Source organism: Colletotrichum abscissum, assembly GCF_030869225.1.
Source record: "Colletotrichum abscissum strain IMI 504890 chromosome Unknown Scaffold_30.1, whole genome shotgun sequence".
Taxonomy (NCBI): Eukaryota; Fungi; Ascomycota; class Sordariomycetes; order Glomerellales; family Glomerellaceae; genus Colletotrichum; species Colletotrichum abscissum.
Genome location: NW_026850210.1, coordinates 358,806 through 385,377, shown reverse-complemented (window position 1 = coordinate 385,377; position 26,572 = coordinate 358,806). Strand labels below are relative to the sequence as shown.

General features: G+C 52.4%; 11 protein-coding genes across 11 annotated transcripts; 6 read left to right on the top strand and 5 right to left on the bottom strand.

Moving 5' to 3' along the window:
- Positions 1 to 371: 371 nt before the first annotated feature.
- On the top strand, positions 372 to 1,850 carry CABS01_11244 (beta-glucosidase; the record flags this gene model as incomplete). The annotated part of the gene is made up of 1 exon (XM_060544599.1): positions 372 to 1,850. The coding sequence occupies one exon, from the start codon at positions 372 to 374 to the stop codon at positions 1,848 to 1,850; it is 1,479 nt and encodes a 492-aa protein (XP_060397847.1).
- A 1,073-nt stretch (positions 1,851 to 2,923) lies between these two features.
- On the top strand, positions 2,924 to 4,527 carry CABS01_11243 (uncharacterized protein; the record flags this gene model as incomplete). The annotated part of the gene is made up of 2 exons (XM_060544598.1): positions 2,924 to 3,340; positions 3,406 to 4,527. 2 exons carry the CDS (start codon positions 2,924 to 2,926, stop codon positions 4,525 to 4,527), a joined length of 1,539 nt encoding a protein of 512 aa, XP_060397846.1.
- Positions 4,528 to 5,055: 528 nt separating this feature from the next.
- On the top strand, positions 5,056 to 6,568 carry CABS01_11242 (major facilitator superfamily transporter; the record flags this gene model as incomplete). The annotated part of the gene is made up of 2 exons (XM_060544597.1): positions 5,056 to 6,000; positions 6,056 to 6,568. 2 exons carry the CDS (start codon positions 5,056 to 5,058, stop codon positions 6,566 to 6,568), a joined length of 1,458 nt encoding a protein of 485 aa, XP_060397845.1.
- Positions 6,569 to 6,893: 325 nt separating this feature from the next.
- Positions 6,894 to 9,621, bottom strand: CABS01_11241 (subtilase; the record flags this gene model as incomplete). Its single annotated transcript, XM_060544596.1, has 2 exons — positions 6,894 to 9,434; positions 9,505 to 9,621. The coding sequence occupies 2 exons, from the start codon at positions 9,619 to 9,621 to the stop codon at positions 6,894 to 6,896; spliced, it is 2,658 nt and encodes an 885-aa protein (XP_060397844.1).
- Positions 9,622 to 13,467: 3,846 nt separating this feature from the next.
- CABS01_11240 (carboxylesterase) lies at positions 13,468 to 15,178 on the bottom strand (the record flags this gene model as incomplete). The annotated part of the gene is made up of 2 exons (XM_060544595.1): positions 13,468 to 14,733; positions 14,792 to 15,178. 2 exons carry the CDS (start codon positions 15,176 to 15,178, stop codon positions 13,468 to 13,470), a joined length of 1,653 nt encoding a protein of 550 aa, XP_060397843.1.
- A 274-nt stretch (positions 15,179 to 15,452) lies between these two features.
- On the bottom strand, positions 15,453 to 15,749 carry CABS01_11239 (uncharacterized protein; the record flags this gene model as incomplete). The annotated part of the gene is made up of 1 exon (XM_060544594.1): positions 15,453 to 15,749. A coding segment is annotated over one exon (297 nt), but the record flags the coding sequence as incomplete, so codon positions are not given.
- Positions 15,750 to 16,242: 493 nt separating this feature from the next.
- CABS01_11238 (BolA-like protein) lies at positions 16,243 to 16,716 on the top strand (the record flags this gene model as incomplete). The annotated part of the gene is made up of 1 exon (XM_060544593.1): positions 16,243 to 16,716. The coding sequence occupies one exon, from the start codon at positions 16,243 to 16,245 to the stop codon at positions 16,714 to 16,716; it is 474 nt and encodes a 157-aa protein (XP_060397841.1).
- Positions 16,717 to 17,402: 686 nt separating this feature from the next.
- CABS01_11237 (uncharacterized protein) lies at positions 17,403 to 17,705 on the bottom strand (the record flags this gene model as incomplete). Its single annotated transcript, XM_060544592.1, has 1 exon — positions 17,403 to 17,705. One exon carries the CDS (start codon positions 17,703 to 17,705, stop codon positions 17,403 to 17,405), a length of 303 nt encoding a protein of 100 aa, XP_060397840.1.
- Positions 17,706 to 18,027: 322 nt separating this feature from the next.
- Positions 18,028 to 19,789, top strand: CABS01_11236 (cytochrome P450; the record flags this gene model as incomplete). The annotated part of the gene is made up of 5 exons (XM_060544591.1): positions 18,028 to 18,809; positions 18,864 to 18,927; positions 18,978 to 19,211; positions 19,272 to 19,592; positions 19,673 to 19,789. 5 exons carry the CDS (start codon positions 18,028 to 18,030, stop codon positions 19,787 to 19,789), a joined length of 1,518 nt encoding a protein of 505 aa, XP_060397839.1.
- A 3,015-nt stretch (positions 19,790 to 22,804) lies between these two features.
- Positions 22,805 to 24,730, top strand: CABS01_11235 (uncharacterized protein; the record flags this gene model as incomplete). The annotated part of the gene is made up of 1 exon (XM_060544590.1): positions 22,805 to 24,730. The coding sequence occupies one exon, from the start codon at positions 22,805 to 22,807 to the stop codon at positions 24,728 to 24,730; it is 1,926 nt and encodes a 641-aa protein (XP_060397838.1).
- Positions 24,731 to 24,835: 105 nt separating this feature from the next.
- CABS01_11234 (C2 domain-containing protein) lies at positions 24,836 to 26,469 on the bottom strand (the record flags this gene model as incomplete). Its single annotated transcript, XM_060544589.1, has 4 exons — positions 24,836 to 25,870; positions 25,937 to 26,008; positions 26,070 to 26,344; positions 26,418 to 26,469. The coding sequence occupies 4 exons, from the start codon at positions 26,467 to 26,469 to the stop codon at positions 24,836 to 24,838; spliced, it is 1,434 nt and encodes a 477-aa protein (XP_060397837.1).
- Positions 26,470 to 26,572: the final 103 nt, after the last annotated feature.

Below are 26,572 nucleotides of genomic sequence, written 5' to 3'. Positions count from 1 at the left end.
TCAATTGCAAGTTCGAATAACGGCGGCCACATCTCTCAAGAGTCCCTCATTAAATGTAGGGTATGATGGACCCTGTCGGGGCTCAGTGGGGACCCCATCTTTGGGACCGTTCATCTGATCGCCCGCTGTCGGGGGAGCTGTGACCGACATGGTTCCCCTCCACGAATCATTGTCATCTCATCCCGCCGCAAGGATGTGCCTTTTGTGATTTCCGACGGCACTGCATCTGTAGAATCATTGGAGCTATCAGCACATGATCGTGAAGCGGGGTTGAAGATGGTCGACGTTCAGTGTATTAATGATGTTTTACGTTCGGTGGTTAAGTGGAAGTGAGATCGTGAGCAATCTCATACACCACCCGAATATCATTAATGGCTTCCCAATTCGAGTTTGACGAGTCCATCAAGGGCGCTCTGCCCGCCGACTTCACCTGGGGCTTTGCCACGGCCGCTGCTCAAGTTGAGGGTGCCTGGAACAAGGATGGCAAGGGCGAGTCTATCTGGGACAAATTTGCGCATACTCCAGGAAAGGTGAAAGATGGAAGCACAGGCGACGATGCTGTGCGCTCCTACGACCTCTACAAGACAGACGTCGCACTCATGAAGAGATACGGCGTCAGCGGCTATCGCTTCTCTCTCTCATGGTCGCGCATTATTCCACTCGGCGGCAAAGACGACCCCGTCAACGAAGACGGCATCGCATACTACAACCGCCTGATTGATGAGTTACTCGCCAACGGTATCACCCCGTACGTTACGCTCTTCCATTGGGACACCCCGCAAGCCCTCGAGGATCGGTATGGTGGTATGTTGGACAAGGAAAAGTACACGCCCGACTTTGTTCGATACGCTCGCGTCTGCTTCGAGCGCTTTGGCGATCGAGTCAAAGACTGGATCACCTACAATGAGCCCGGTGTCTACACCCTCGCGGGCTACGCCGCCGGAGTGCACGCCCCAGCCCGTTCCAGCTTCCGCGAGCTGAATGAAGAGGGCGACTCTTCCACCGAGCCCTTCATCGTCGCGCATACCGAGCTCATCTCCCACGCCTACGTGGCCGACATGTACAAAAAGGAATTCAAGCCAAAACAAAAGGGCAAGATCATGATCACGTTGCACGGAAACTGGTCTGAGCCCTGGGACGCATCGGACCCGCTCGACGTCGAGGCCGCGCAGAGGGCCCAGGAATTCGAGATTGCGTGGTTCGCCGACCCATTGTATAAGACCGGTGACTACCCGGAGTCCATGCGCGCGCAACTCGGCGACAGACTGCCACGGTTCACGCCCGAGGAGAGCAAACTTGTGCTGGGCAGCTCCGAAGTCTACGGTATGAATTCGTACTCTGCGTTCTACGTCAAGCACCGCGACGGTCCGGCCGACATCAACGACCACAAGGGCAACATTGAGCAGTTTGACGAAAACAAGGAGGGTGTGCCGCGCGGGCCGATGAGCGATACCTACTGGTTGCGAACGACGCCGTGGGGATGGGCAAAGTTGCTGCGATGGATCTGGAATCGGTACCATGTGCCCATCTACATCACGGAGAACGGGACCACAGCGCAAGGCGAGCATGATTGGAAACCCAAGGACCCTGACGATATTCTCGAGGACCCATTCCGCGTTGACTTCTTCAAAAGTTACCTTACAGAGGTGGCAAAGGCTTCGCAAGAAGGTGTTGTTATCAAGTCCTACTTTGGATGGACGTTTACGGACAACTGGGAGTGGGCGGCAGGGTTCTCCGACAGGTTCGGAGCGACGTGGATCGACTACGAGAGTCCTGAGAAGACGCGCTACCCGAAGAGGTCGGCACTTTTCCTTGGGGACTTCTTCAATCATCTGATTAGCAAAGCCTGAATGGGAAAAATGGTGATGTCGGATTGGTGGCAAAAATCGGTACAAATTGCAGTTTGCTCATGACCAGCGCGTGGACGGACATAAAGACACTTTAGTGATGTGTTCCCACGGACTATTCATGCGTTATTACTTCCAAAATGAATTGTCCGAGTCGAAATAGCAAAAGATCTGCCTCGAGGGCGAATCGAACGCCCGATCTTCTCATTACGTAGACCATACGAGTGAGACGCTTTACCACTGAGCCACCAAGGCTGAACAGATCCATGTTATTTCCGGAGGGCTGGGGCAATATGACACTGAGCTTTGCGTCCTTGGAAGTCACGATGTAAGCGACGGATCCTTGATTGTTAACTTGTGTCTTTCAGGTGCGAAAGTTTGAGTTATCATCTCAGGTAGAAAGTTCAATGGCATTTGGGGTAGCTTAAAGATAGTACTCTTGTTGGTTGATGGAACTAAAATCTCCAATCGCTGGGGGAAAAAGCAACAAGCGTCAGTAAGCCATCCAGGCTCAACGCTGGTAGAGACGGTACCTATGCTCCGGTCCGCTCGGCTCCCACTCGCGTTCTTGTCGGGGATGATTCTGGCTCTCGGAAAATCCAGGCTCTGACCTCATGTTCTGAGTACATACTGGTGAGCAGCCATAGTGATACATCAAACAGCTCGTTGTTCGATAATAGTGCCTTGAGTAAACATGTAGTTCTGCTGCAACGCAAACTCGGATTTTCCGACGCAATGATGAGGGCGAGAAAACAATGTCACCCCGGCACAGCTACCCCGGAATCCCCGCAGTCTCCACGTTGGCAACGTGACATTCTGACAGGCACGGATCGGGGTATCGTAAGCACTTTTCGAACTGACTACATAGGTGTTTCCTAAAACGGAAAGTATAAACACGGAGGGATCGTTCAGCCTGAGGTGCGACGTGTGTTCGGTGTAAGCTAGAAGGGCTCGAAGGGAGGCACTCCATCGCTTGAAAAGGGACATGCCGCCTCCATTTCTGACTTCAGTCGATCAGTACTTTGTTCCTGGTGATTCGCCACGACTGAGAGACTCCATCGTAAAACCAAAGCACCATGGCAGCATTTTGGCACTTGCTTGCTGGACTCCCTCTTCTGCTTTGGAGTCATCTTCTGACATCGCCAGTCAGTGCAGAATCCATACAATGCGAGGCCAGCTTCAATGCCGGGAACACATCCAATGGGATCCAAGGTGTGACTAAGCCTAGAGTCTTTATCTTCTCCGACATCCTCAACGAACCCGACGACTCCATGTCACTCATCCGCTTACTTTTGTACTCGAATCAAATGGATATCCGCGGGCTTTGCGCAACTACATCAACGTTCTTGAAAAACGAGACACACCCGGAAGAGATGACCAAAATCCTACAGGTATACGGCACCGTTGTGCGTAATCTCAACCATCATGTTTCGCAGACGTTCCAGTACAGCAGCTCGGATGTCCTCTTGCCATTGGTGTCATCTGGGCCAAAAGTAAGTATTAGAATCTGCGAATCATCTCTTGTTAAGCTTGACGTGAGCTGACTTTGTGAGTCTAGGTCTACGGAATGGAAGCGCTGAACACATCTCTCAGCGAAGGGGCGAAGCAACTAATCGAAAAGCTCCAAGAGTCCTCGGAGCCACTTTATGTTAGTCTCTGGGGCGGCGCAGGCACACTGGCACAAGCTCTTAAGCAGATCGAGACCGACCAGTCTTCGGAAGATGCTGCACGTTTGAGGTCACGGCTTCGAGTTTATGCCATCTCTGACCAGGATGGCACCGGCTCATGGATCCAAGCACGATGGCCCGATATCTTTTACATCACCAGCATCAATGGATTCAACGAGTTTGAAGGTGCAACATGGGTCGGCATCAACACCGATGACAATGGTTTTGCGAATACTACCAAGATCAAGAATGCTTGGGCCGATGAGAACATTCGAGTCGGGCCTCTCGGGAGCATTTATCCTCAGATTCTATATGGAATGGAGGGCGACTCGCCCAGCTTCCTTTGGTTGATCTCGAATGGCCTCTCGGTTCCCGATATGCCTAACTTGGGAAGCTGGGGAGGCCGTTACACCAGGGTGTCTGAAGTAAATGATTTCAACTGGTATGGCAACGCACCAGATAGCGTATCACTTCCTTCGGGAAGTCAATACCGGAGCAGCCAAGCAACAATCTGGCGCTGGAGAGATGCCATGCAAGACGATTTCGCCGCTCGTATGCAATGGACACTAAACAACAGTGTGAGTGCTGTAGCGCATCCACCTCAACTGAGCATCAATGGCTCAATAGGCACCGAAGTTGTGAGATTCGACCTTAGTCTCAATGGATCAATCATTCTCGACGCTGCTAGTACGTGTGATGCCGACCACCCTGGAGAAACGAGCCAACTCGACTTTGAGTGGTTTGGGTACCCGCCACCTCAGGGCTTCGGCGTCCAACCTTCACTCACAATTCTGCCACTCACGCCTCCACTCGGAACGGATGGTATTTACTCTTTGAATGAGGCTGGCTTTGCAAATGTCACACTTGGACCAAAGGTAAGCATCTCACCGCCAACTGAGGCCGGCTCTGCGACGGATGGGGAGGAGTGGCATGTCGTATTACAGGTTCGCACCAAAAAGGGGCCGTACGCGATCCGTCGGTACAAAAGAGTTATCATCACGACGCGTGCATAGGAGCAACTTTAGGGATGCTAATATTCGACGCAAAAATACGATTTGCACTTGGACATACAACGGAAACAGTTCCCAGTCTTGTTGGAGATGCAACTCCGATAGGATGGTTTACGTTGTACTTGATACGTTTCCTTTGCAATAAGTAGTAAACGCAGCTTCTCAATGTAAGGTACTCGCAGCTCACATATGCTACGGTTTCGTAGAGCACCTATGGCTTGAATGCGAATCAATGATAAAGTGGGCAACGAACCAACTCCTTATCTTTGTTACCCCAACTCCTTGTCGGAGATCTAGATAACTGCAATCAGGGGGGGATCAATATTCTCCACACCGTCTACGTGACTCATGTCTCAGTCGGAAGAGTTGGTTCAAGGTTGGTGTGCCAAGCGCGGGAAACCTTGCCCGGCGCTTTGTGCCGGCCAGGAGATAACACCGGTTATGAATTACAGAATCCGAGTATTTGCTAGATGGTTTGTGAGTCACCCAATCGTTTCTTTCCTATTTCATAGAGCCACTTGAACCATCCGAATGCAGTCAGGCGTCTCTCCCAATTCAACAACATCCAGCTTCAGCACCATTTCCTCGTATGTGCCATTGAAAGTCAGCTTCGAATTTTTGTACCACGACCAACTCTTGAGGTGCCCCTACATGTCAGATCCTCAAGAAAAGCAGACCCTTGGTTTGCAACAGCCGCAATCATCAATGCCATACCCTGAACCAGATCCCCCGCTCAATCACCCCAATACCCGACAGAGTTCAATCGTTGAGGAAGAGGAAGAGGAATTCACATATCCAGATGGAGGTACCACAGCCTGGTTACAAGTCCTAGCCTCACACTTGATCAACCAAATCGCCTGGGGTTACCCCTCCTCATACGGTGTCTACCAGCTCTACTACACCACCACCCTCAACCTTCCCTCATCGCAGGCATCATGGATAGGCTCGATCCAGATCTTTCTCACTTTCGGCATCTGCGCGCTATCGGGCCGCCTAGCCGACGCAGGCTACACCCGTCACGCCGTCATCGTCGGCCTATTCATGGCCGTGATGGGGACATTTCTGACCAGTTTCTGCCACGCATACTGGCAAATCTTCCTTGCACAGGGCTTATGCACCGGACTCGGGATGGGCATCATGTTTATGCCGGGGATCACCATCGTCGGCTCGTACTTTAAGAGGCGCAAGACTCTAGCACTCTCCATTGTTACCACTGGGACAGGCCTCGGCTCTGTTACATTTCCTATTCTGCTGAATTACACAATGCCACATGTGGGCTTTGCGTGGGCTGTGAGGTGCCAGGCCTTGATGATGTTGATACTTGGTGTTATTGCGATTGCGCTGATGAGACCGCGGCTGGCGCCTAGGAAGAAGGGTCCTTTGATCGAGTGGGGTGCCTTTAGAGAACGGTCCTATACGTGTTTCGCTATCGGGAGCTTCTTCGTGTTCCTGTCTCTTTACTTCAGTCTCTTTTATGTAAGCCATGCTTTCCTGGCCCTGGAGGTGAGACTAAATGCTGATTCGCTTACAGATGAATGTCTTTGCCCGCGAGGTCATTGGGCTGTCTTTCACTGAATCTGTCTCCTTGCTGCTGATTCTGAACTCGTCAGGAATACCCAGTCGCGTTCTCTCCGGATTCATAGCTGGGCGCTATCTGGGCTCGATAAATATGTTCATCATCAGCAACGTGGTTGTGAGTGGTATGTACTTTGCATGGATTGGAGTCCACACGAGTCCTGGGCTTTACGTCCTTAGTGTCTTCTTCGGCATCGCAAACGGTTTCGTACAAGGCGTCTTTACACCTGCCCTGGCGAGTCTGACTGTAGACCCCACGAAGATGGGAGCACGCTTCGGAATGGTCGCGACAATTGTGGGTGTGGCTTCCTTAGCAGGGCCTCCTATCGCTGGCGCGATCCTCGACGTGTCGGGTGGAAAGTATATCTGGGCGCAGATCTGGGCGGCTGTGATAACTTTGTTAGGCGTTGGAAGTCTGTTTGCTGCTAGAATAGCGGCTGTTGGGAATGTCTTAAGAGCAAAGGTTTGAGTACAGTTCTGGGCGTGAATGAAGCCCTTGAAGACTTGTGTTCACCACACTGAAGGGTATTGACCGTCGAGCAGCAGGCGATGTTAAGATTTTGCTAGGACAAGTGATTGACTAGGTTTGCCTTACGAGTAGTCAACTGGGCCACGTGGATGGAGCACATGGCTTGGAACGGCTGGGAAAGACTTGGGAGGAGTAGACAAAAATCATCACCGTTAAGCAAGATTAATTCAAGGTATCAGACATTATTCCAGTCCTATGGAATTATTTACATGAAGAAATGTCGTATAGACATGTTATGCTATCGTGGCATATTCCTAACACTCTCCTAGTGTCTAGCGGGAGCGGTCGCGTTCGCGGCACCGTAAACGATGCGGAACGGCTCAGTCTCAGTGGTATCATACTCCTCAAGCTTCGTCGCGTCACCAAAGACACGCAGAGACTTGATGGCAAACTTGTACTTGCCAGCAGGGGCGTAGGTGCCATCCTCAAGCTGGCCGTCAAAGTTGACAGCAAAGACACCGCGAGAGACGTACAGGTAAGGGAAGGAGCGGGGCTGGCCGAGGGTCTTAATGCCCCAGACCTCGTGGGTGATGTTAGGGGGGCAGGTGGTCAGGGGAACCAAGTCAGCGCGGACAAAGGAGGAGCCGAAGGCCATGTTGACAGCGAGGGCGGGAAGGACGGCCTCAGTCTCGTTGGCGGTGCCAGGGGGAGGCAGGGTGAAAGTGTAGTTGCTGGGAACGGGCTCGTACACCTCGGCCTTTGCGCTGGTGGAGGTGGTCATGAGGGCCTGGTCGAGGGTGACGTGGCTGTGGAGGCTGCCGGCGATGCCCTGGTAGGGGAGGGAGAGGCTGGTGCCATCGGATCCGTTGAGGGCGATGAAGCCGGACCAGACGGGGAGGCGGCCGGCGTCAAGAGTAGGAGGGGTGGGGGTGACCAGGACGGTGACCTCGCCGCCGGCGGGGACGGTGACCTTCTCCTCGCTGAAGGCAAGGGTGGCGTACTCGGCCGACAGCTCGTTGGGGAAGACCGCAGGGAAAAGATCTCCTGCAGCCTCGAAGGTGTAGGCAGTGGCAGCACCGACGTTGCTCAGGTCGTAGGACACGGACTCGGCGCCAGTGTTCTTGATGGTGAAGTTGAGCTCGGGGATGAAGTTATCAGTGTCATTGAATGAAAGGCTGGAGTGGCTGAGAATGACAGTGGAGTAGGCAGCATCAAAAGCCTGAACGAGACCACCACCCTGCTGGGGAACAGGGGCAAGAAGCGCGTCGGGGCCGGTTCCGTAGTTGAACTTGACGGGGTTGGCGTGGGCAGAGAGAAGGTTCTCAATGGTGGCGGGGTCCAGAGTCTTGCGGACATCGGCGATCAAGGCGACGATACCGGCGGTTTGAGGGCAAGACATGGAGGTACCAGAAAGGACGGCGTAGCTACCCAGAGCTCGGGGGTAGGTGGACAGAACGTTACCACCGACAGCACCGAACTGAGGCTTCTGGAGACCGTCCCAGTTGGGGCCCCAAGAGCTGAAGCTAGAGACGGAACCTCCAGTGGCGGTGTTGTTGGAGTTGAGCAGGATCTGCTCAGCCTCCTTGGGGTCGGTCATGTGAAGGACAACCTCGGATCCAGCAGCAAGAGCAGTGAGCCAGACGGCTGCCTGCGCAGGGGTGGTCATGCCAATAGCCTCAAGACCATCAACGGCGGCAGAGACGGAGCCAGCACCGGCGGCGTTGTTGTAGAGCATAACATACTTGGCACCAGCGTTGACGGCGTTCTGGGCCTTGGTGACGAACGTGCAAGTACCTCTGCGAACGAGCACAATCTTACCGCTGAGGTCGGGAGTACCGGCAGGGTAAGGGTCGCAGCCGAGGGCAGCGGTAGAGGTAGAGTCGGTGCTCGTGGCCCAGAGGGGGAGGTCGACACCAGCCCAGTTCTGAGGCTCGCCGGGGGTGTAGGAAAAGTTCTGGGACTCGCCACCAGCAATGGTGAACGAGTTCTCAATGAGAACAGCCGGGGTTATGACGTTGTCAAAGGAGGCAATGGCGGTGACGTGCTTACCGCTGGCGGCGGTAGAGGCAAAGAAGATACCCTGGTCACCAGAGTTACCAGCAGAGACTGTGCAAGGGACACCAGCCTCAACGATTCTTGAGACGGTGGCGGCCCAGGGCTCGTCAGTCCAACCAGAGGGACCACCGATGGAGGCGGTGATAATGTCGCTGCCCTCCTCGTAGGCGCGGTTGTAAGCAGCAATGAGAACATCGTTGCTGACCTGGCCCTCGCATCCGAAAACCTTGTAAGCACCTAGGGTCACACCGGGAGCAGTGCCGGTGAATCCAAAGGGGTTGCTCTGAGCGGCAATGATACCAGCAACGTGGGTTCCGTGACCACCGCAATCCATGGGATCGGGGTCGGGGAAGTGCTCGTTGAAGCCATCGTAGGCGTCACCGACGAAGTCGGTTCCGTAGCTGACGAGGCAGTCGGCGCCGAAACAGCCACCGAGGGCGGGGTGAAGGTAGTCGATACCCGTGTCAATGACGGCGACCTTGATGCCCTTTCCGGAGACTCCCTTGGCGTGAAGCTGGTCAACCTGGGTCATGACGTGAGTCGAGAAGGTATACTCGCCCTCCTGGCGCTTCTTCAGGTCGATGTAGTCGCGGCCCTGCTGACCGGTCCAGACAACCTCGGGCTTGGGGATGCTGTAGGTCCTCACGGGCCAGATGTTCTTGACCGAAGCGAGCTGACCGAGCTTGGCGGCCTTCTGGTCGGCGGTGTCGATGTTCTTGAACTGGATGGACGCGCCCTTGAAAAGAGAGTAGGTGAGGTTCAAACGAGTGATGGCATCGTTCTCTGCCTCTGCGTAGAACTCGGAGGCATCCTGTTGGAAAGGTTAGGTTAGCAATTCTACCTTGCCTTGGCGTAGGTTGCTCTTAGCGCTATTGACATACCTGTCCGTCCTCCAACTCGACGATGAAGGCACCAGCGACGGTCTTGGGAGACGGAGCCTTGGCTTGAACGGCGGAAGCCGCCGCGAGGAGCGGCAGCAAGAGACTGCTTCTGACCATTGTGTTTGGCTGACGGATGACCTGTGGGAGACCGGAGCTGGCGAGAAAGAAATCATCACTTGAGCCAGACGCGCCGGGGGTCTAGCTTTATAAGTGCCATGAGTGTGTCCTTCATCCGGGGACGAGGGGGATGGGTTATTCGCTCGGCCCAACTCTCAAGGCGAACCCCAGTCTGGCGGGGACCCAGGACGGCGCCAGACTGGGCCTGTCGTTGTCATCATGAAAGGAACTGGGAGCACCATTTCAGACCAGCACGCTTGCTCGCCCAGGCAGGTGGAGAGAAACATCGGCACAGAAGACATGCGCTGTGGGAGTTTGCGAGGATGCAAAAGCGCGGTGACAGTGTGGCACGCGATAGTGAGTGGGGAGCAGGGGTGAGGTTGAGGGGTGGGATGGGATGGGACCATGGGTCAGGGGGAAATAGCACAAGCGAACGGGACCAGGGAAATAAGAAATTGCACGCAGCTTGTTACCTCAAGATTTGAAGGCCAATCTGCAGCTCATTCACCGCGTGGGCAAGTCACGGCCTGTAGCGGAAAAGGAGCATCTCGACCGAACGTCGATCAACATATGAGAAGCTGCTTTTCGAGCTGCCTTGTTTAGGCTTCGTAGTGGTAGGGAGCTGGGCCGGGGCTAATTAATTGAACAATGTCATTGGAGAGCATTCTGAACGGTCAATTTGCTCAGATGGCCTTCCTATCTGGGTAAAGTCTTCCGCATGTCGTTGGAGGGACTGCAAGACCTAATGGAGGGGAGTCCCTGGCCAACCGTGGTGGCCATGGATCATAGACCTAGCCATGGCCAGGGGTTGCTTGGTTAGGGGCACTTTTATTTCACTAGCACCCCCCCCCCCCCCCCGTTTGGTGGCGAGCAGGCCATCTCGAGGCTCGCTTCTGAGAAGAGCAGTTGGAGCTATCGCGGAAGAGTGATTGGCAGAAAGCGGGAGATCGGATTTGACTTCTTCGAGATCTCTGGGCGAAGATTGCCAGCAGCGACGCCACAACGTTTTTTGTGCTTGAAATCAGAGTGCGGCTGGCCGTTGGGCGTTCGCATGGATTGGAGGCTAAGACACTCGGGAGGCTTGTTCTGGTCTGGTGGCACATCTAGAGCCCTGTGTTTGCAGATGGCAAAAGGACATTGGGTGGCTCGTGTGGCATTGGTGACGGCTGCATATTGGTATTGTTGCTGCGAAATACTGGCCGGGAACAAAGACAAGGAGGACGAGTTGTTCAATGTCAGTGGCTTGTACAAAGATTGGTGGACGAGGGTCTGCTCCTATCAGAGTTCAGCAAGACTTCATTCGTAACGTTATGAAGACTCCAAGACATTACACTTGCCGCTCTGCGATAAACATCATATCAATATGATACGGTAAACACGATACGGGAGTTGCAGCTCCCACATCCCCTCGAAGAAACGCTGCCTTCCGTCTTGCGTGCAACAATCCCTTCCGCAGACCACGGAGCCAAGGGGCCAAGAAGTCATGGCACTCTTACTGCCGTGGTAGTAGTGCATCTCGGGATTGTTGTTTGTTGGGCGTGTTCCTGAATTGGCACTCGTGCGATGTGGAGCGCCGAGCGCGCGATGTGCTCAGGCACGCGAGTGGTAGTTACAACGGCAGCATCCACGCGGGGACGGACATCCCGGCTGCATGGTGGGTTCTGAGGCGATTGCGTTGGATGTTGTTCCAGGCACATCAGTATCGGCTTCTGAGGTTGATTATTTGTACCGATACTCCTCGGCATACGATTTTTCTCTATCGAGGAAACAAGCCATAGGGCGTGAGGTCGGAGGCCAGTCCGTAACTAGAAAAAGGAGCTTGAAAGGTTAAACGACTCATGTTGTGTCTGTTCCTTTTGGGCAGGAGAATCAGAGACTTGACTGGGTGGAGGACCTTTTGCTAGTCAATATCGCCAACTCTTCCGCGCCCACATGCGAAACCCCCGCACGCACACAGAGCAGAGCCAAAAGTGGCTGAACGGAGTTTTTGAGTGGGCGAAAGGATTCTGGGGGAGTTGAAGGCTCGAGAGTCTGACGGGAAAAGACCAACAAGGCCTGACACCTGTCATCCCATCATCCATGGCTTCTCGTCTTTCTGGGCCTCCATCCGATTCACCTGCCGAAAAGTCGATAACGTGGTGGCCAGGCCCCGGCTCTAAACCGGACGCAAAGGTTCGCGGGATGCGGGCGGCGGTGCGACGCTACATGTTCCCTGTGCTGGATGGCTCGCATTAAACCTACAAAGGCGCGTCAGTCTGGACTCTCGAGTCACAGGCGCAAGACATCGCTTTCGGTCTGCTATTACGTATCGAACCGTATCAACTGGAAACTGTACTTGAGTCCCGCCGAGTTCTATGCAATGATAGAGCTGTGAAGGCCTGGAGTGATGCGAAGGTCTGAAGAGTAAGAACAATGGCCCAGTATTGATACGCCCAGACCAACGCCTAAAGGGCGTGGGGACCACGGCTACTCTCGCTTCTCTCGCCTTTAGCCAAAAGGAGTTGGGTCCCGGCTGGGCTGCTAAGGCGATCTGGGAAGCTCGGGAAGAGGCCGCGGGGATCTCCTCCACTCAATCTGACCTGGTTAAACTTTCAAGTTCTTCGTATTCTGGGCGAGAGAACGGGTCCAGCTGAAAATGAGAGAACTTTTGATATGCACTCCTTCTCAGGGTTCGACGGTTCGGCTGACGGAGAACCTCGAAAGGCGAAGGGTTTGTACGATTCAGTCGCCTTTCTGTGTCTCGCAGCAAATCAACGAAGAGGTTACAGCGAGATGGCAACTGGAGAGGCTCATCAAACAATGATCCCCGCTTGCTTGAACCTAAAATTTGCGGATAAATGATTCCTGACTTCTTGCTGCTAGGGAGGACCTGGATGCACATATTCTAGGCGGACTGCACCGCTGTAGGGGTCTTCAATGTAAATAGAACTTTGGCAAACACAAATGCATTTAACCTTACTATGGCGCCAAACTTTGTTCATGGTTGATTCAACAACATGCATCGGCATGCAGCAGACAATGTGTTTTGTGTTCTTGGGAAGAATTGAAGATATTCTTATCAGCACAAGGTCAAATAACTTCCGTATTCAATATTGTGACTAAACAGAGTTGTATGCTCTGTATTCGAGCGGAGCTCACAGTAGACAGGAAATATCCACAGCGTCCTTCGCCGAAACAACTCTGATTTCTCATTGACCGAAGCATGATGCTAGTCTTGCCCTGCTCAACTCAGAAGCGAGTTTTATAGCTAAACAATCGACCATTATCGTATCGCGATACACTGCAGATGTTGATACTGTCCGACTTTCATGAAGTCTCTACGAGGTAGCTACTCAGATGCAGGCGCTAGTCGACCAAACAGTATCAAGTCTAGTCTTCTTCACCTGCGTGAGAGGGGATCAAGATTCTTGGCCAACGCAGATGCCCAACTCGGCCAAGTCTTCAGAGGCACGCCAATGCTGCCTCAAGATCAGCATCCCGACCATTCGGACGCGATGGGTCGTACCTTACAGATCGTTAAATGCGACCGTCGCAGTCCGTCCCGGGAAGATAGGGGGGAGGGTCAACGGGCGGCTGGGCGGTGACCGGGCTCCATGACAAGAGTCGCCTTGCTTCCCCTCCTTGGCCTTGCGGCGAGCGCGGAGGATCGAGGCAGTCTCCACTAGTACGAAAAGAACATGTGGGCGGGATAAGTATCCGTAGCACACCATGATTGACTAACATTGCTTATTGTTGTATCATCTATGTACTGTGTACGCCGGACAATGCCGATTACCCATCTGTTGCCCGATGCTAGATATCAGACCCGCTCTCAGAAACCCGAGTTCCCAACTACAGGTCAATTTTTCATGCAAGAAGTTCCCTTGCAACCTCGTAGGTGTTGATGAAGTCGATGCCCTCCTTCCTCCAGGTATCATCCTCCACATAGCTCTTGGATGCGTTCAGCACCAAGTTCTTGGGGGCACTCAAGTCATACTTGGGCCAATACGGCAACAGCGACGTGCCATTCGTGAAAGTCCCATTACTGCCAACCTTCGGGTTTGGATCCGTGTCGTAAACGAAGCGCACATAGGCCTCCCCGATGGCGCGGGCGAAGCGAACGTGGCTGTCATACTGCGGCGACGGCCCGAGCAGGCCAGAAATGTTCTGGAAGCTGTACGCGACGTTGTCAAAGTGTCGCACACCCTCAATCTGCTTGCGGTTCCAAAGCAGCTGGTCGAAGCGGTAGCTGTACACGGGCTGAGAGACGGCGTAGAGCTCACACATCTTCCGGCGGCCCGAGATCATGACTAAGTCGCCGCCGATGGAGGCACCCCGCCGCCACTGCAGGCCATATTCCGGGTACACGGAACAGTTCGTGATGGAGAGCGGCGGTTGGGTGCAGGGGTCGTTGGGATACAGCTCAAAGAGCTTTCTGATCGTCGGTGGGGAGAGGGCGTAAGAGCGCCACCAAGTGAAGCCGTTGAACAGGTCAGTCTCGGTATTTGGCTTGGGGCTGTTGGGGTTGAAGTTGATTCCCTCGTCGCTGTTGGCGCCCGTCAAAAGAGGCACCTTGACAAACTTGCCCTCGCGGATCAGTTGACTCGGGTAGCCCGTCAGGAAGTCGCCATCAATCATCGGGTTCCACACTTGACTGGGGTTTCCTGCAAAGAGTTGCGTCTGGCTTAGGCCACGAAGGCAAGCCAACTGGTCTTTGGCGGTCCAACAGCCGACACTGCGCGTCAGATTCTCGACGGGAGCGTTGTAGTAGGCAAGGTCCTGTACCTGGGCCCCCGTCGGCCCGCCGCTCTCGAGGATTGCGGCGCGGTAGAGACCGTCGTCCCGGCCATCGTAGCTAAACATGTGGTAGGCGATGCTCTGGGCCCCGGCACTCTCGCCCCAGATCGTCACCCGGTCCGGGTCTCCACCAAAGGCCGCGATGTTCTCCTGGATCCACCGGAGCGCCAACCTTTGATCCAGCAGACCCGCGTTACTGGATCCTTCGGCGAGGATTTGAGGTGTTTGTAGGAAGCCGTACATGTTGAGACGGTAGTTCATGGCTACGCTAATAATGGGCTGACCCATGTCCTGACTGACTTTGACAATGCCCGAGAGGTTATATTGAGGATCGGCCTATGTCACATTCAAGTCAGTCTCGACACACGATGCTCCAAAATTGACAATTTCTTACAATTGAGCCAGTGTATAGGCCACCACCAAAGATCCATACGAGAACCGGGAGCGGCTTCTCAGGCTTTCCAGCTGGACGGACAACATTGAGGGTCAAGCAGTCCTCGGACATGTTGAAGGTCCCTCTGAACTGCATACAGCTGTAGCCCTGTTCTGTGGCATCTCTCGTGCCTTCGAAGGAAGTGTTGAGGCTTTGTGGCCACTTGTACCGCAACTGGCCAACCGGAGGCTGCGCAAAAGGGACACCGAGAAAGGCGTCTTGGTCCCACTCAGACAAATGACGGCCTTGGTAAGTGCCATTGAGGACCTGGGCTGTAGGTTCTTGAGCTGCCACGGCCTGGAGGAAGCAAGCCGCAGCCGCGGAAAACAAAAAGGACAACCGAGCCATGGAAACAAGAAGGAGGATCAAGCTGCTGCTCTTCTCTGCTACTCAGTCCCTCTCATTTTCCCTGAGCGTCTCCTTTCCTCTATGTACCACGTTTTATACGCCTTCTAGCGTAGCATCGAAGCTCGCTGTCTTCCGCTGATGCGTTCATCGCGTTCATCGCGTCCATTGCCAGACCGCTGGGAAAGTGTTGCCGGCCGGACCTTAACACGCCTGATTGGAGGAATTTGACAAAAACCGCAAGAGAACCTCGTCGCCTCTAATTTCTAGTGTCGGACTAAGCAACTTTTACGGCCTGGGGTAAATCATTGGAGAAGAATGCGGGGAGATGCGGGGAGACGCTATTGATGGCCCTGGGCCCTGGGGTAAGACGGACTGGGTGATCTCGAGCTGGGAGAATTTGCCGGGGTAACTCGGCGGAAGTAGGTGAGAGACGCGCCATGGCTGGCAGATTGGAGATGCAGAAATAATTTTCCCACCGTCTAGAGCGGCCTATCTTAGCGGGGACATCTGCATGTGAAGCAGGAGAGCTGAGAGTGATGATGTAGCCCTTGGTGGTTGAAGGTGTTGTCGCATTAGCCCCTTAAAATCTCCAGTCCCTGTGATCCATGTTAGCTGTTTTGCGACTTTAATGAAATGACTAGGAGATATTGCTTTTCTCACCTTACGCACGAAGTGAACCAGGTTGCTTATTGGCTTGGAAGGTGTGAAGATCGAGTGAGTGGCACATGAGAAGCATGTGAGTGAGTATGCTTGATGGAGGTGTGAGTCTCACTTTGTATGTCACTGAGCCACTCATCTCACACAGGTACCGTGTGAGCTAAGCCACACTGTAAACCGCACACAGCCACCGGCTAAATCCCGGCAGCTCACCCAATCCCTGGTTGACGTCAATAGCTGCGAGCTTAGAAATTCCGAATTGAAGCTTCCCACCAAATCCACGGCATATTATTTGGAGACCTCGATTCGACCGCGATAGCCTTAAGCGACCCCAGTTGAAGCCGCTGCCAAATCCTCTTACACCACGGCCCAAATAGCCAACAAGTTAATCACCGAATCAGTCCAAAATGCTTTGCAGAGCGTGCCGTCGCGCAATTGCGCTCCCCAAGCCCACGAACACCATCATCGCAAAGGCTCCCCTCTCAAGTCTGTCGATCGCAACAAGAAACGACGCCCTGAGATCCGCTCCTAGAGTCCAAGTTTCCAAGGCGATCCGACCACTGCCTCAATTCAATCTCCGATCCATCTCCAAGCGCTCCTACTCCTCCGCGACCGAGACCGCAACAGCCCTCGAGAAGCCCGACCATCTGGACGATGCCGAGTCGACGATATGGGATAAGCTGGTTGCCGAGTTCACGCCCTCGGAACTCATCGTTCAAGACGTTTCGGGCGGATGCGGCTCCATGTACGCCATCGACATCACCTCGGCCAAATTCAAGGGCGCCAACATGCTGAAGCAGCAGCGCATGGTCAACGCCGTCTTGGGCGACATGATGAAGCAGTGGCACGGCGTTCAGTTGCGCACCAAGGCACCTCAATAAGACTTTGGGCTCTACCCACGGAATCACTTTTGGGCGTCGCCGCGCTGAAGACGACTGTACTGTAAACGATAATGTACTAATAACCACCAACACTCGGCGGAGCAATCGTGCCTTGCGGACGGTGAGACTCGAATGAAGGAAGATATGGAGGGCCCTTTTGTCAAGTCTCCGACGGAATTTGTATGCTACTGTGTTTTTAATATGGATAACCCTCCCCGTTCTCTTCCCAAGCATCAGCTTTTCGCCTCTCGAGCTATCCCATTTTAGCTAGATGTCCTTCATCTTCGGGCTAGATTCCAGATCATGGAAGTCTTTGCAAAGTTGGCTCGAAGTCGTTGCTGTCTCGTAATGTTTCTCAACCATCGCATACTTCATCGCAATGTTTGCTACCCTTCTCCTTGTCCTAGTGTCCCTTATGCTCATGCCCCGTCCCTGCTCCGACTAATAACGCTTCCTCTATTACTCCTCCAGATCGTGTCTGTGGGCCTATATGGGTCGTCGACAATGTCTGAGTTTTCCTTGGCAAATGGTCGCTTGTCCGTGAATAGCAACAGCTTACCAAGACACCTTCTTTGCCCATTGCCCCATTTCAAAATCTATCAGAGTCCGATAGCGATCCATCATGACACATTCGTTGTAACCATAAAAGCTCAAGCGCTTACGCCGACATATCCGTGATCCCTACGTTACACAAGACAAGGTTGAGGAACCCACAAAAGCTGCCTCTCCTCCAGTTTCCCCCCAAAACATCCAATCACAAGCGTAATTGTCTGAATTCTCCAATTGCCGACCTCTCGTTCCCATCTTGCCCGGATCCGAAAGGAAGGTCGCCATTGGACATCACCTGGCATCGATAGACTGATTGTCTGCAATCGAATGATACCGCAGGCTGGGCAGTGCGACTCTTCCAGATGGACTATCCGAATTGAGGTAGGTTCATAATCGGCATTTGGGACTTTTGGTGTCAACGGCCCGGTACACCAAGCCATCCAATCCGCAAACCCTGGTTTATCGACATGGAAGTCAGCGCTGTCATCCTCAAGACGTCTCTAGAATCCCGAGCGATGTAACAAGAGGCGGGGTTCCAACAATCAACGCGTTGGCATGGCAAGGGGTCTAGTCAATGTCTGGACGGGGCAAACCCGGAAAGTAGAAGATGATCGCTGTCGGCATTGGAAATACTAGACGATATAATGGGAGACCCTTACGACTGGATAAAAGCCTTGTAGTTGCAATTGAATTTGAAGTCAACTCAATCTTGCCTCCCTCAGTATTGCAACAAAGTTGCAGGACGAGCTGGCGACTGGAAATATGACGCCATCAAATTTCACCTCATACCTCGATGCAGGCGCGACACCGCTCTATCTCAGCTTCGCTTTCATCATCTACTATGTCGTCTCATCTATCATAGCTTACGGCCGTCTCCGCGATTTCCCGGGCCCGCTCATCGGACGCTTCTCTTACATATGGCTCATATTAAACGCCCGCTCCGGTCGACCGGCCGAGCACTTCACCAACCTCAACAGGAAACATGGTTCCCTAGTCCGCATTGGCCCAAACGACCTCGTCACTGACGACCCGGATATCCTACGTCGCATGAACGCTGCCCGATCACCTTACGGCCGATCATCCTGGTACGATACCACAAAGCTGAATCCTCACGAAGACAGCTTGTTCAGTCTGCGCGACACCGGCGCACATGACAAGTTGAAAGCGAAGTGCGCAGCTGGATACGCCGGCAAAGAGAACCTGGCGCTCGAAGACGGCATCAACTCCCAGGTCGCTGGTTTCGTGGACCTCATCAAGAGGAAGTATGTTACTACCGACGACGAGGTTAGGCCGATGGACCTAGGCAAGACAACACAATATTTTACGTTGGATGTTATTACCAGAGTTGCGTATGGAAAAGAGTTTGGGTACCTAGCCACTGATTCGGATGTCCATGACTACATCAGCACCACGGAGGCGGCTATACCGCTTCTGCAGCTATGCAGTGAGGTGCCATGGCTTGCCAGCTTTATGTTTTCCAAGCCCGTTCTAGGCGCTGTCGGCCCGAAACATACTGACAAGAGCGGATTGGGAAAGCTAATGGGGTACGTAGTGGTTCCTCTATGAGTAGCATGATGCTGCGATGCTGATCGAAACAGAGTGGCCAAGGAGGTTGTCGGACGACGTTTCGGTACAGATGCAAAGGAGGAACCGGACATGCTGGTAGGTTATCTGTCAGCTATCCTGTCTGGAGCAAAGCTGAGAACAACCAGGGTGCCTTTATCCGGCACGGCGTCAGCCAGAGCGAGTGTGAAACAGAAGTTCTCTTCCAGATCATTGCTGGATCAGACACAACCGCAACAGCAATTCGGACGACTTTCCTGCATCTTATCACATCGCCTCGCGCATATCATACTCTGAAAACCGAAATTAGCACAGCTATCACCCAAGGCCGGATATCATCCCCAATTACCTATGAGGAAGGAAAAACATTACCCTACCTTCAGGTTAGGCCCCCCAAATCTCGCTCCTGATAATCGTAGCCTGGACTTGCTCACCAAAGCTAGGCCATTATCTATGAAGGTCTCCGGATGTGCGCGCCCTTCACCGGCCTTTGCGCCAAAGAAGTGCCCGCCGGAGGAGACACTATCGATGGACACTTTGTTCCGGGTGGTACGCGCATCGCCCAGAACGTATGGGGCACGCTTCGTCGCGCCGACGTATTTGGTAAAGATGCGGACCTATTCCGGCCTGAGCGATGGATCGAAGCCGACGCGGCGACAAAGGATAAGATGCAGAAGACAACTGAACTCGCGTTTGGGTATGGACGATGGGGTTGTGCGGGAAAGAATGTTGCGTTTCTGGAATTGAATAAGGTGTTTGTTGAAGTAAGCACTGTCTTTCCGCCCCAAGTTTGAGAATACTGTGACACTCTGAGGTGCTGAGATGCTGACATTTACACATTCAGTTGCTTCGCAATTTTGAGTTCCAGATTTTGGATCCCGCTAAGCCTTGGCATAGCGTCAATCACAACTTATTCATGCAGGATAACTTTTGGGTAAAGGTCACCGAACACAAGGATTAAAGAGACCAGGCGAGAGTGAATGTGACGAAGTTGATATGCGGGACATTTTTCCGATAGATCCTCGTAGGCCTTGGTTTTGCGCAACAAATAAGCCGATCATTCAAGAGAACACGATCACGAGCCCCTGCCTGTACACGATCTTATCGTTTCATAATCCACGAATGATATTGACTCCTCGCGTGTAGTCTTCAGTACGCATACTTTCTCCGATTAAGAAGGTATTCTATGAATTCGTTCGAAATTCTTATGGTTTATCGAGTTGTGAAGCTGCACAGGGACCCTCCCTTCTTGAGGAAAAAATCTTCTTTTCCCTCTGTTTGGAATGAAAGCAGTATTGAGTATTTGTTTTTGTATTCTGCCTTTGCTGGCTGCTCGGGCGGTTCTCGATATCGTTTACACGGTATTAATACACAGTATCAGTGAATGCACAGTAGGTAGTGATTATATATGTGGAAAGATTCATGATTATGATCAAACATAGTAACATGACCTGAACAAATCCAATAGTTCTATTACCGACACAAAAGTCTGACTTTCATGTATACAAACACTTTTCATGCTCTCATAAAACACTTGATAACCTTCCAAACTTAGTCTGAGGCTCATTCTCGAATTCGTCGATGGTCTATGAACCTCTCGTTCCCGGGGGACCTAATGCCAGAGCAGACTTTCTCACCCATGAGCCAAGCAATTGCAAAATGTCATACTTCTGGAGGATATGACCAATCAGACGTTGTTCTGCCTTCATGCACGCTAACCTGACTGGAGTCAAATCTACAAAGTGATCCTAGTTCAATATTTACCTCTTGCGGCTTGACAGGCTCTCTCGCCGCCGCGTCGATCGTGCGAGAGCCTTTGGCGATACAAGCCTTGAACCCCGATGCAAACTGGACCAGACCATCAGCTGTATTGAGAGACTTGGGACTGGCGTTAGAACGAACGTGTTTGCCGCTCGAATACAGGTGCCTGAGTGGACCCAAGGGAAGACGTAATCCGCAAACCACTCTGAGGTGAGCTTGGCCGGGGCTCGAAACCGGGATCTCTCGACATCGTGTGGTGACGAGCGAGTGCCATGCACCAACTAGGCCACGTACGGTGTCTTCGACGACGGCGAGAAGGAAACTGATTGATGCGAGAGGCGGCGGGGGAAGTGTGGGAAGGGCTAGAACAGTTGGGAAAGAGATGGGAAAGTAAGGATGAGGCATGCGGAAGGAAAGAGATAGACGGGGAAGGATGGTGAGGGTGTGGTGTGGTGGCGATGTTGGAACGAGAAGGAGGATGGCCCGAGACTGGCAGGTGGGGGACATGGTCGAAGTAGCCGCCGGGAAGCAAAGAGCAGGAGCATAGGGTTCGAGAACGGAAACAGGACAGCAGCGAGTTCAGAGAAGGACGGGGGAGGCTCGGTCAAGCGGTATCATATAGCAATGGAAAGACCGGCACTAGAGCACCGGACCGCTTGGACGAGACAACGCGGGGCTAAATTGCACGAGGCCATGAGAAACTGTTCACGCGAAGTGTCTCGGTATAACACTGGATGGAGGGCGAGAACATAGAGGGCAACGTGATGGGAAATCAATAAGACAGGGGATGACTTCAAGGTTGAGAGCAATATCTTTTGGCTGGAGAACGTCAAAAGCCAGGAACAGAAACACCCGTGCTCGAATTTGAATTCCCCTTATTGAAGCCCTCGTTTAAGCTACTATCCATAGCGCTCAGCAGATATAGAGACAGCTATGTCCGTGGCTCATATCGTGTGGTGACGAGTCGGGTGCCTCTGTAGCCTAATGGGTACATGCGGTGTCATGACAACTTTTTTACATCCTCTACCTTATTGAGTAGGGTCTCTGGTTCGAGCCCCTCTCATGTGCTTTCTTTTGAGTTTTTTTTGCCGCTGACTCCTGGGATCGTTGTTATTAACCTTTACAAACTTTACCTTCCTGTCGGCTAGAAACACCTTGAGATCTTGGCGTGACAGAATATACTTCTCACTGCCCACTTTTGCTGTACATGTAGATGTATGTCTTTCTCAATGAGATACAGTCAGCCCCTGAAGTACAATAGATTCATTCGCGTAACCCGCCTAGCTTGGGGAAGTCAAGCCAAAAGATTTCAGATTCAGTGTCCAGCAAGAGCTATCCTCGACTGAGCTTTTTTAATTTGACGAGGCGAAAGACTTGATCGACGATGTCTTCAATCGATCCTCCAGCTTCTCTACCAAGGCTACACCTATCGAGGTGGGCCCTGAGAGGCCAAGGCCCGTCTCCGGAGGTATTGGATTCGCAACGGAAGATCGTACATGCATCTACGCAACGATTGGCATACGCTATTTCAGGACATGACCAAACACTCTGCTGTGACGAAATCTGAAAAAGGCTCCTCGAACGTTCTCTACATCTCAATCTCTGACAACTGCTTCCAGTATCTCTAGATTTGAACTCACTAATTATTCCGTCGACATAATCGTAAATGAGAACCAATATTACGAGTTTCGTGGCACTCTGTAACCGGAAATAGGTCTCAAATAACTAGAAGAGTGTTTCCATTCTGTTCTGATAAAAGTACTATGATGCTTCACTGAGGTGAAAATTATCCTTTCGTGTCTGTACACCAGAGTTAACTCAAGAAATAGGAGGTATCGTATCTCGAAGGTGCGGAATACGGAGAGTGAAGTGGCCAACGCACTACTTGGAGAACACAACCAATCATACCCACACGACAAGACGATTGGTTATCGCAGCATTCCATGATTGGTTGGACCAACAGGATCAACCGCAACATGTCAGCAGAGTTGCCTTGTGAGAGAGGGGCACAGCAAAGCGCTAGAAATCTTACTACTGCAACGAGCAGACCCAATCTGTTGAAGAGCCACAGAAAAGCGACCATTATGAGTATCGCCCCCTTTCAAGTCACAATTGGAGAAAGTAAGTGTAATCAGAAGGCAGTCGAGGACTATACGCCGGAGTACCTCACTCAACGACACGTCACCTATCTCGCTATTGCCTTTCATCGCGGCCAATGACCGAACATCAGATGACTAGCAGCTTGCGGTCCTTCCTATATCAATCGCTAGATCCAGAAAAGAAAGAAGTTCGCCTCATCGAAATAGCACCTCTGGAGACAGAAGATCCGGGGTCTACGGCGGACTTACCCGTTCGCTGTCGTCTGAAGCACGCCAGCCTCAACGAGAGGCAATCATACGTGGCGGTTTCATACGCATGGGGAGATGCCGAGATCACGAAGGACATCCTAGTGGGGGACCAGTGGGTTCAAGTTACCACAAACTTAGAAGCAGCTCTGAGGCAATTGGCTTCTCGACGAATTGGCGAGAACCTCGGATCAACCTTTTGGATCGATGCCTTGTGTATCGACCAGCAAAACGAAGCAGAGAGAGCTCAACAGGTGTCTTATATGAGAGAAATCTACCGCTACGCTACCAAAACCTTTGTTTGGCTCGGCCTGACAAGCTTGGACAGTGATCTGGCAATGAACACTCTTTTCGGATTAAACAAGTTGGTAGACTCGGGGGCTTTTGCTGTCATGTCATGGTCCGAATTCCCATTTACTGAAATCGCCGTCAACCCGACTGTCGATAGAGTCCAGGCCGTGCTCAGAGGGATAATCGGAGAGCTTTGTCACAACAAGTCAGCAAGATTGAACGCTATCGGTTCTTTATTCGAGCGAGCGTGGTTCCAGCGCGTCTGGGTGATTCAGGAACGCGTGCTGTCAAAAGACTGTGTGGTCTGTTGCGGTGATACTTGGACCTCTTGGGATGCATTCTATAACGGATTTTGGGTGCTCTGTGGTGTGCGCGACTATTTGAACATTGTCGGCGCAGGCACGGGGAGGCGAGACAGCTCCACGCTGGTGGCTTTTCTTACGGCGGCTCTCGATAGGGTTACTCCAGTGGCCTTCACTCGTCCAAACTCTTCACTCTTCGCCCTTTTCTCTCTACTCTCAAGAATGGCAAATAAGGCTCAACTCCAGGCCTCCGATCAACGAGACTATGTCTTCTCGCTGTTAGGCCTGATTAGCCCGGATTTGAGCCCGTTCATTCCAGTCCAGTACAACAAGGATTGGCAAACGATTCGGACAGAGGTAGCCAAAGCCTGTCTGATCTACTACGGCCCGAGAATCCTATCATTTGCAGGGCTGGGGGGGGTACACAGCTATTCCGCGGGTATGAATCTAGGCAAACCGTCATGGGCACCCGACTGGTCCTCGAAATTCCTGGCGCAGCCGCTACACGTCCCATCCATCTTTATGGTCCGTGGCCCAAGTAGAGAAAGAGCATACACGGCCTCCGGATCACTCTCACAGTCTCTATCAGCGGCATTCTCGGATAAGAATCCATTCAATACGTACTCGCTATCGTTGAAGGCTATGAAAGTCGGCAAGATCGCCAAACAAGGAGCGTCTTTCGTAAGATTGAATGGGTTGGACGGTGAGGCAGATAGTCTTCAACAGTCGTTGTTTATCAGATGGCTCGACGATCTTAGTTCCACACTGGCAGGGACTAATACAGTCTACAAAACCGATGAAGCACTGAGAGAGGCGTTGTGGAGAACTCCCATCGCTGATCGAGAGTTTGCATTCAACTGGGAGACGGAAAGGGCATCTGGTAAAATGTTCACGTCATACCAAGCTTTGAGACAAGGAAAGCTTTCCGAGGGCATGAAGTACATGAGTGTTGCCCTTGCCAAACTCGTTGGGAGATGCCCTTTCGTAACCGACGGAGGATACCTCGGACTTGCGCCAATGTCAGCATCAGTAGGCGATGATGTGTGGATAATTATTGGCGCAGACGCACCGTTCATCACTTCGACCCGTTCACGGACTTGTACAAGAGATTCCCAAATTGTTGGCGAGGCGTACGTTCATGGCATGATGGATGGCGAGCTCCTGCAGGGAACCATAGAGCTACAGGCACTTAATCTTACGTAAATCGATCTTCTCTCATCATAAGATACGTCTCGTCTTGATTAATATCATTCAATCGTGTATTATCGTGTAGTTATACATGAACATGTTCGTCAAATCATGAGCTAATTAGTGCGCAACCTGCAAGCCGCGAAGAGAGATACTGGCTCTCACAGTCGCGCCAGATCCGACGTCGAAACTCTCCTCCTTGATCAAGCCAGGCGCCTGAAGAACATCCTGGAAAGGAATCTCAACAGCGCCAGTCTCGTCAGCCTTGTTGAGCAGAGAGATCTTGAAGTTGGCGGGGTTGGCCAGCAAATCCGCCGTCACAGGGATCCTGAACGCCTGGTCGAAAGATGGGTTGAAAATATCTGTTCCCGGGCTGTAGGTCTTGGCCGCAGTGCGGAACTCCCTTGTGCCCCATGTTACCTTGATACTGGGGTTAAGCTCGTCGCGCTGGCCTTGTAATCCGAGGGCGCTGGCGATGAGGACCGTTGCGAGACCGACGATTTGATGCTCGTTCTCACTTTGAGTAGATGTGATGACTTCGGCGTTGTCGACAAAGTTATAGAATTTTGCGTGAACGACGATCTTGGCATCAGTAGGCTCGTCTTTGTGGGTAAGAGCCAACTCTTGGGAGCCGCCATTGAGCAGAATGTCCTTGACCGTAGTAGTCGCGATACCAATATCGTCATCGCCGCCAAGATCATCGTCCTGGACATCAATGAAGATGCGCTGATCGTAGTCTGCGACGAGGAAGTCATGGGTCTCGTTCCACTCCGGGTCGTGATCATTCTTCTTGACGGAAGTGCGCCATTCCTCCTCAGCACCAACGTTCACCTTCGCGTAGCAGTCGGGGACATCCTTGACAATCTTGGCCAACAGTCTCTTGGCGCCACTCTTCTTTGGGCCGTTGATACAAATTGCCCTCTCAATGGTAAGGCGGAGGGCGCCCAGATGAGGCAGGTATGTTCTAAAGTAGTCATTGTTGCTGTCAAGCTTCACAAGGTAACGGTTGGGGAGCACAGCCATCGAGGCGATGATGTCCAGAATGACCTTGCGCACAGCCTTATCAACCAAGGCCCAGTCTGCGATGTTCGCAGCATTGGTGAAGTCGAGTTTGAGTTCTGGTGGGTTGATGAAGGCGACTTGCGCAGCTCCAATCTTGATTTTCAAGTCAGCACTCATACCAGCATCATTTATCTAAGAAGTCATGTAAAAGTGACATACCAAGGGGATGATATTTGTTAGAGGTGCAAGCAGGATGGAAAGTCTGCCTTTCAGATGAACATGCTCGATACCCTGTCGTCGTCTGCTTTAGCTATGCGCGAGTCAAGCGGTCATCTTCGTACCAGGGTCTTACCAGTTTGGGCACCATCTTGCCATCGAGCTCGATGTCGCTCTTTCCTTCCCAAATCACGTCCATGTCAAGCTTGATACCGCCGTTGTCAACCTTGTGGACGTCCACTTCTGCTACCTGCATGGGAACAGTCCCGAGGTCCAGCTTGACGAACTTGAGGCTCGCGAGGGGGCCAGGAAGCATCGTAGCGAACATGGGCTCCACAATCTCCTTTACCATCCTGCAGCCGGCAACATTGATGTTTGGCCATAGCTGCTCGATGATATCGTTGAGAAATCCTGACGGGATGTTAGACACAACATGCCGAACAAACAAATATTGTAGCCGGGGAATGGGTCCGTTGTGCCCTACCAGCTGATTCGGTGCCTCCAGAGGCGGTCAACTCATCTACGATTCCTGCCATTTTGAATAAGGATGCTGAATTCAGAAAAGTGAATAATGCAGAGGAGAGTAAAGCGGTATTCGTCGATGAAAGACGAGAGGCCTTGAGGAACAATGATGATATA